Source organism: Labrus bergylta, chromosome 5, assembly GCF_963930695.1.
Source record: "Labrus bergylta chromosome 5, fLabBer1.1, whole genome shotgun sequence".
Taxonomy (NCBI): Eukaryota; Metazoa; Chordata; class Actinopteri; order Labriformes; family Labridae; genus Labrus; species Labrus bergylta.
The window spans coordinates 1,921,102-1,930,432 of NC_089199.1; the positions used below are offsets into that span (position 1 = coordinate 1,921,102).

General features: G+C 38.8%; 1 protein-coding gene across 1 annotated transcript; it reads left to right on the forward strand.

The window, feature by feature from the left end:
* The first annotated feature begins 1,411 nt into the window (after positions 1 to 1,411).
* On the forward strand, positions 1,412 to 8,725 carry LOC110002247 (transmembrane protein 88). The gene is made up of 3 exons (XM_020657824.3): positions 1,412 to 1,649; positions 2,499 to 2,793; positions 6,275 to 8,725. Exons 2-3 carry the CDS (start codon positions 2,500 to 2,502, stop codon positions 6,500 to 6,502), a joined length of 522 nt encoding a protein of 173 aa, XP_020513480.1. The 5' UTR covers positions 1,412 to 1,649; position 2,499; the 3' UTR covers positions 6,503 to 8,725.
* Positions 8,726 to 9,331: the final 606 nt, after the last annotated feature.

Here is a 9,331-nt window from a genome sequence, read left to right on the forward strand (position 1 = left end):
GTCCCATATCCATCCATCTTAGTTCTCTTGTTCTGTGTAATTAAATCTGAGCAGCGAAAAGGTTGACTGTCTGTCTGTGCTGCAAAACAAATCGATCATCCTCTTATCTCCTGGCTGCACAGCTGACAACTCTCCGAGACCGTTGGAAGGCTGACGGCAGAGGGAGAAACTCAGAGGAACATTTTTGGGGGTTTTCGAGCTGATTGTCTTTATCAACTTGTTTATCAAGCTGTTAGTTTTATTTCACTTTTTTTTAGGGGATTTTGCCCTGATGCTTATCATCCTCACTGACACCTCTCACTTCTTCCCGTCTAAAGAGATACATGTTTTCTGGCTATACAATTTTGGGTGATTATTATATTATTTCCATCTGTTGGAGAGGTACATACAGGGACTCTTTACAGCCTGTGACTCAATTGTAATGCAAATGAAACTCATTTTCCTAAGATGTTATCTGATAATCTGACTGATCTGAAATGCATTATTTGTTCTATAGCAAATGTCACTTAATTGGAAAGAGAAAAGGAGCAGGTTTAGGCTTTTTAATGGTAGGTTTTAAATGTTGTCTTCGGTTAAACGTCTTTCACACCCTTAACATGACCTGACTTTTCTGTAACAGTGTAGAGACTGTAGGCTACCCTGGACCTGGAGCTATATGACCTGTACACCATCTAAAAAAAGAGTCAATACTTTAAATGGATCCATTCTGTATACCCTACATAGCCTTTCTAAATCCTTTACATCACTTTCATTCATTAGTTTCACCTTTCATTTAGTGTATTTTGTACTTTTAGGGCAGACTGGTTTTTGCTATGAGGGACAAAAAATGACTAAAGTATAAATAAATAAATGTTGGGAGAAATGCATACAGTAATGTATAAATTAATAAATAATTAAATAAATGCATCAATAAATATATAAATAAATAAATATATATAAATAAATGCAACAATTCATATATAAATTAATATATTCATATATTTATTTATGTATTTCTGTGTCCATGTTGTACAAGGAAAAGTAAATATGTAAATTAAGTGGGCTGTCCTAACATTACTGAAGTAGGATTGGTCAATTTTGAAAAACAGACAGAAGCAAATTTACATATATACTTTTCATCTTACCACCTGGACACAGAAATAAATAGATGTGTAAATGTAAGAATACAGAAATAAATTAATAACTCAATTAATGTCGAAATGTATGCATTGATACATATATAACTGTAGAAATACGCTAATAAATAAATAAATACATGTAAAAATATATAAATAGCCCTTTTCATTATCCCAACATTTATTAATTTATTAATTTATTCATACTTTAGTCATTTTTTGTGCCTCATATTTGCATGTTGTGCTTGTAAATCAACTTGTTGTATTACCGCGTGAGCGCGCTCTGTACGCGCGGCCCGGGTTGGTTCAGACGCGCAGAGGCTCCTCAAAGCATCTTCACTACTGCAGCGCTGGCTTCAATTTACACCTGCTTTCTTCCTGTTTTTTTTTTTAAATAACTGGCATCAAGTATTATTATTACTGGCTCCATAGATATTCTTTTTGTTTTACACTGAAACTTAAAGCTGCAGGTCGATCAGCGGGAGAAGAATTCAACAAAAACACCGGAAAAATTGACGGGATTTGTTCTTGGAGGTAGGCAACTAATATTCGTATCATGTTTTGTAGCCAATAGGATGCAAAGGCAAATTAATTAGTGGTCAAGAATACATGTTATCACAGTTTCTTGACAGAAAAGCAGCGTAACGATGAAAAAGCTAAAATTGAAAAATAACTTATAGGCTTAATTATTTAGCCTACTCGGTAAAGCCAAAAGAACAAAAAGCAAATCGAAAACCTATTGGTTTTAATCAAACTGCTGAGACAGCTCTGAGAGGAGCAAAACATGAGTTCTGTCCAGTGTGACGTTACCATCTCTGGTTCTAGTCTAAGCTCAGCTGCAGGTCATTCTAGGGTTAAAAGGTTTCACCTCACAAAGAATCTTATTGGCATCCGGGCTTTAGTGACAAAGCTCCTAATCGATCAGATCGACCAGGAGTGTGTGTGTGTGTGTGTGTGTGTGTGTGATGCGACAGGAGACTAGCCTACAGGTTCCACATTTAAATAGCCTGATGAGGTATTGTCTGCTTAAGGACAGTGAGAGGGCAGAGTTCTGTATGTGTCTTAATATTCTTATTTAAGGTTTCACCATGTGGGCAAACAAAATAAAAGCAGTGTGTCAAACAGAATCCAGAATGGAAATAAAATAACCTTTACTCATGTTTTTGTTGTGTGATTCTGTTAATTATAAGCTGAGAAATTACATTTTAAAAGCTTTGAATCACTTTAATACAGATTTTTTTCAAATCACTTACATACTTAGATACATGCCTTCTGAGGATGCACAGTGAGTCTTCAACAGCACCACAACATCACTCTGCATCTCATTGTATCCCAATTGATAAATCACTAATGTGTGTCCTCTCTGTCTGTGTGTCGCTCCAGGATGTGTGGTATGGATGTGGACCTGGATGACGGGGGCTCTGGCGAGGAGGAGAAAGAGGAAGAGCTCTGGATGGGGGAGGTAGTGAAGATGCTGCCCCCGCCCGTGGCCCACAGTGGGGGCAGTGCGTGGGGCAGTCGGCGGGGTCGATGTGGCTGTGTGGCGTGCGGGGCGGGTCTTGTCTTCTGGAACCTGTGTGTGGTTTTAGCCAGCGCTCTTCTCCTTGTCATGGTCTTCTCTGTGGTGCTGCTGCCTGCCATGCTGCTGCTGTATGTCGGCTTCCTCTGCCACTCCAGGGTGAGTTCACACAGAACTGTGGGCTCCAGTTAAGCGATGTTCTCTTTTATTTGTGCATATGGGTTACTGACTAGGATACTGGTATCAGGGGCATGTCCAGACCCTTTTGACTGGGGTGGCCCATCTGGGACACTGACTAATACAGGGGTGGCCCAAAGTATGATGAATGCACAAACTCACAAATAAATATCAGTTATTTACCCTTTCTAACCTCACACATCATTTCTACTTCATAACAGAATCAGAATCAGATTTATTGTCCAGGTATGTTTACACACACAAGGAATTTAACTTTGGTGAAGTGTGCTCTCTTATGTACAGGTACAACATTAAATATCAACAATAAACATAATAAGAAAATACTAATATTTACATGACTAAACATGAAACAGTGCAGTGGTGAATGGTGCAAAAGATGCTGAAGTAACATGATAATAAGTAAAATGCAGTTATGTGACAGATTGGTCAATTAAGATGTCAATTACAGTATTCACATAAATAAGTGTGCGTATATTATCATTTAAATTAAATAATATATATATACATATATGTATATTCACAGTGATGGTTTGGTTTAGAGTCATTTCACCGCGACAGTTCTGACACTCTGTGACTGTTTAGCGTTCACCAGAGTGACAGCCTGGGGGAAGAAACTGTTCTTATGACGGGTTATTTTTGCGTACAGTGTTCTGTAACGCCTGCCAGAGGGGCGGAGTTCGAAAAGTTTGTGTCTGGGGTCACGAGATAATGGCAACATTAGCTTAATTTTTAATGACACAAAAAGAAGATATATAGGCCTATGTTTCAAAGTCACAATTTAATGTGGGACTTCAAAAGTTCATGCAAACTCCTGTACTGTCTAAGTTGCAATATTTTGGCCCTGACAGACTGCCAGTAAGTTCATTGCAAGTATGACAGTGTGTATTACTTTCCTATCCACCTTTGCAAAAAAATGCCTAATAGTTGGTTTTAAAATAAGCCCCGCTTCCGATAGGGAAAATAGCCAATCACAATTTAGGCTTTTTGGGGTGGCACATGGGGTGGCATCACATTTCTAGGATGGCCCATGTCACCCCTCTGGACACGCCCCTGACTGGTATTGACAGCTGAACCACTGATAGGACTTAATATAATAAATATCAGTCTGCAACTGAGCGACATGTAAAAAAAAACTGCATTAGCTGAGGTACTGTTTGACTGGGACAGGTCCATCAGTAAGATGTCAGACACAGAGGATGTTGTTTACCACTAACTCCAGCAGTATAGTGCTTACACAATGCAAAATAACATGATATAAATGTAGTTCATAATTTATAACTTTTTAATACTTCTATGTTCTGTCTGTTTTTTGTTTTCAGTCGCCCACTTTACAGCAACTGTGACTGCAAAGTAGACTGAGATAACAATCTGTTGTGCAGATTAAAACCAACAAATTCTTTATGCAAGTAGGAACACGACGGAGCAACTTTATCTACATAAATTTCTGCACAAAGTTGTGGAGAGTGTAGAGTGTGGAGGCTGTATTACAGTAGTGGAGTTAATTGTGAACCTTGTGGAGTAGTCGCTTAGGAGCCAAACGTTTCCCTAGGGAATTGGTTAAAAAGCACAACAGAACTAAAAGGAGATTGCTGCAAACTTAATATTCATCAGATTAACCCAACATGATTCCACATGAAGTTCTGTTTGCTGACACATTTTCTACATCAAAATGAAGGTAATGTGTTTGTAGCATTTTTCTGCTGCCCCCAAGTCACATAGTTGTAATAAGTGCAACTCCTGACAGTATGTTCACAAATAATCAACAAAAGAGGGAATCTACACTATTCACACTTCTCCCCTTTATACTTTCGGCAAGATAGACCATATTTACTCAGAGTGGGAAGATTATCCCTCTTAAAATCTGGCACTGGCATTGGGAGCATAGGGTGGAAAAAAAGGCCTTAAGGCAGAGTCTTTTTGGCAGTATAATTTAGACAAAGGTGTCCAGGCTTATTCCTCATATTTGGGCTGTTTTGTTTTCATTTTAAACCACAGGCTCATCCAAACAGATAATTACTGAGCATGAACTGTAGAGCCTGTCAGAGAGTGATTCTTGTAATGAGGTGAGGATTTGGGTGTGCCTCATGTTTTGAAAGGCAAACAGATCATGAGGAAAATACTGAGTCCTAGCCATCATGCCAATTCATGCTGAGAAGATCTACAGATCTGTCCTTGGATCCGCAGACAGGTCATAAAATGTCACCCCGGCTTCACAGCAGGTGGTCCTTTAGCCTGATAAACTGGTCGTCTCAGTTATTAATGATTTATAGTTTCTGAAGTCTGAGCAGTGTATGATGGAGCAGAAGAATTTGAATTGAATTGAAGTTTCTTTATTTCGAGCATGTGAAAGAGAGAACAGAAAACCTACAAATACGTATAAAAAAATTAAGTAATTTGTACAAACAATGAAACACATCATACAAAAGACGTTTTTAAACACTTAATTTGATTATTTAATATGAAAAAAATAATTCATACATACATATATTTTGTGTCAATATTTTAGTCAAAATAGCAGTTATGTTAAAAAAAACCCTGTTTAAAAGATGTAAAGTATCTTTGCAGACGGAGCATATGTCAATGCAGAATGAACAGGTTAGAGCTGTCTACAGAAAAGAAAGACCCGCTGAGGTGACGGGAATGTTGGATCTGGTGCCAACACCAGCTGTGCACAAACACACAGACAGCACGTCGAGGAGGAAAATGTACTTGGTGAAAGCACATTGTGCACTTGACAGAGGTGTGACCGTGTGTGTGTGTTTCTGAGCACATGCTAAAATTACTGTTGCTATGGTACATTTGTTAGAGGCAAAGTTCCTTTTGAAAAAGCTTACAATAGGCAATGTTCCGACATAATCAAATCATTGTGAGTATGTCAGAGTGTCTGACAGATGAGATAATGTGCTTGTGCTTAATGTGTTTGTGTTTATTTGTCCCGTGTGTGTTTAACCCTGATGTATGCTATTCTCCAGCTGCTTACCGCATATGCAATCTGATGTCAGCCCCCGCCCTCTTTTTCCTTATTTATTCATTGTTTGGTTCTTCTCTCGACATTTTTACCTTCTCTTCAACAATTCTTTTATCCCAGTCTCTTTCTCTCCTGGCCGCCTCCTCCTCCCAGCTCGCTGTCACAGGTGATTGACAGCTCAGAGGGTTACTGACAGCCACTGAGCCACTCCTTATCTGAACTGTGGAGGGAGGCTGGGACAAATTCTGTCACAGCCCACTACCCACACGGTCCCACTTCTGCACCCTGAGCATCTGCGAAGACGCACGCACACACGCACGCACGCACGCACGCACACTCTCCTACTCAATAACAAATCCTAACATTCTTTCATAACTGAGGAGAAACAGGTTCTGCTGACACCATAATGATCATTTTGTCATCTGGGATCCTTCTGTCTACTCTTTATATCCCCCCTCTGTTTCCCCCCTGCAGGTCCTTGACGCTAACTCTGCCATTTGCCGTTACCTAGACGACAACAGCTGCTCCGCCCTCATTATCCTAGGCTTTGTTATGATGTCACCGCTCGTGGTTGTTGCGGCCGCCGTCTTCTGCGGGCTGCTCCGAAGGTTTCGACTCCTGCTTCTCATTCAGCCAATCACGCATGCTTGGTACCGAGGGTGGCTTGTTGACTGGGCGGGCAGCGTCCATGCCTGGGTCTGATCCTCGCGGAGGACTCTGATGGTCGGGTGTATTACCTTTTGGTCGATAACAATGTGAAATCAATCAGAGAGACAATGGGGTAGACAAAACAACAGAGACACCTCCATATATAATCAATCAAATGCTGAGTTAGTGGAAAAAACAGATTACATCATGTTAAATGACTAAACATTACTCACATAGTACAAGTGGAATAGTTTGTTTCACTTCTTTGCAGCCTGATGCTCCTGCCCTTTAATGTTGCTCCCGCCCAGCCGGTAGACTCGACATGGGGATGACTGCATGAGCAAAAATCTGTTTGTACGCTCTGCAAACGACTTGTAAAGAAAACAGGTATTCAAATTTCACAAACAACTTGATGTCCTGAAGGGGATGTCTATTCAAAAATGACAGTCTTTGCAAAAATTTTTTTTTGGAATAGCTGTTTTAATAAATAAAAAATACAATGATACAATACCAGGAGTGGCCACTAGGACAATTGTACAAGCTAAGGCTTGGTGTCTTTACTGCACTTGTTGTTAGTGCTGTTGCTAATAATAATTTTATCGCTTAAAACCATACCTTAAACCACAATGTTGTCTTCACACCTAATTTCCAATAATGAATATGCAAACTTGATATAACCTGTTGGTGAACTTTATTTTTGTTTACATTGGATGGAGCCAGCCTATAGCTGTAACTCTCTTTTTACAGTATTTATGCTAAGCTAAGCAAATCTCCTACTGGCCATAGCATTATGCCTAACGGACACATATGTAAGTGTGTTTCTCTGAAAAATGAAACAATGTATTTGTCTACTGCTTGTGTTTTACTGGGTTGCATATTGTGAGGGGTCTTGATTGTTTTGTCTATCCCCACTTACACAGAAGGCACATTATGATTGGATTAGATGTCCTTAGTGTATTTGTAGCTGATCCCACCTCAGTCTTTGTTCTTTTATTTGAAAAATGGTAAAATGTTCATTGTTTCGTGAAGTGATGTCTTCGTACTTAAACATTCAGCAGTATGACAAAACATATTCTTCACTCACCTGATAGAACAAACAAACGTGAGATGGGCCAGAGATGATCAAATGTTTTTTTGTTAATGAAGGCTAAATGTAGGATTTTCATACCAACAATAACACATCAGCAAAGCTTTGACATAGTAAGACTCAGAGGAAACTGCATTTTTTGGAGGAGCTTATAGTTTGAAAAGATGTACCAGGTTTTCTGTGGTTGTATTCAATCAGATTTGATGTAAAAACAAAGTATTTTTGTGATTTTCTATTGGCTGTTTGCTGACTATGTTGATAGGTTCAAATGTGGTTATTTCTCAGAAAGATATTGCTGTGAAGTTGTTTGTGGTTGAAGATTAGACGTCTTGTTAGAATTAAAAGAGTCATTGAAAACATTACAAATGTTGATTATATTTGGCTGAGTAAGCTGAGTAAGCCGAGTAAGCTGGGGCCTTCAAACACCCTGAAAAACAGGAAAAATACAGTCAAACGTGAAATAAAAAGCAGAATACACAAACCTTAGTTCTAACCTTGAGTTGAATTAAATTGACCATTATTAAATATGTTTATCTGATGTAGCTCCGCTAGCAGTTGTGTGGTAGGAAGGGCAGTATATGAAACATATCTTATCAAGCAGATCTTTAACATCTCGTCCTGCCACGACGAAACAAACCCTTCATTAGAAACACAACAGAAGTCGAGTACGACACTATAATGGCTGCTCAGAGAGGGAGCCAGCTGTTCAATTGGGATTTGAATCATCAGAGTAGGAGCTCATTCTGCTGCATCTTCACTTCCTGGTCATTTAATTTCATCAGCAACACACATCCTGCACATCCTTTTTATGTGTGTGTCACGGCTCTGTTGGTGTTCAGATCTGAGGTCTCATTTCTCAGAAGAAAGCTTTGAATCATCCTGTAAGACCAACAGTTATTACTAGTCCTGTGCCACTGTTACTACCAAACTGAATGTTATTTATATTTCATTTTAAAATATGTATTTTTTTATGTCTTTTAAAATGTATCTGTTTGTTTCAGTCTTGATATGAATCCTTCATTCTCAGAGAATAATCTTAACACCCACAACTGGAAATATACAGTGCTTATCTGGGATTCTTTTTTTTTTTTTTTTTTTTTTTTTAAAACCTTTCATTTTTGTGTTTCTAACAAAATAACAACAAATGATCATGCTCAGACCATCCATAAATAAACACAGGTCTTTTTGTTTCCAATGTGTCTCTTTCTATGACAGTATATTTGTCCAGTGATTTAAAATAGTGAGTGCTGACCTAACTTTTTTCTCATGCAAACTTGCAACGCGTACACATTACAACATTTAAAAAAACCTGTACCTTAATTCTGAAATGAATCAATATGATACAGTCTCTCTCTTAAATATGAGAAAAGTCCATCCTCTCCGTCTTTTGCCTGCTCCACTTTTCAGAAAATGTGTGCTCAAACAGAGTTTCCCTTCATGACATCACAAAGGGCAGTAACCCCTCGCAAATGTAGATGTTTGTTCCGCCCTCTAAGTCCACATTCTCACTGTAAACATTAGGGCATGGAGCGAGAGAGCCAGAGCCACATCCCCTTCAAGATAGGAGAGTGGTGTCAGACACAGCTCATTTACATATTTAAAGTACAAGTACATAAAATACAAGATAGATTTTTAATAAGAAACTTCACAGACATGTTTTGGGGAGCTCTGAGACCTTTAACAGGCCCATTAGAGTTTAAGTGTAGTAAGTGTTGCCTTTGAATGTTTGGTTCTGATGATGTATTCAGCCCTATAAACCATTTCGGGTTTGTTCATATTTACAGATATATCAAACT

Bases quoted from the DNA above. Each gene is read 5' to 3' on its own strand.
- LOC110002247 (XM_020657824.3), top strand. From the start codon at position 2,500: ATGTGTGGTATGGATGTGGACCTGGATGACGGGGGCTCTGGCGAGGAG. The intron at 2,794-6,274 runs GTGAGTTCACAC...TCCCCCCTGCAG, and splicing joins GCTTCCTCTGCCACTCCAGG to GTCCTTGACGCTAACTCTGC.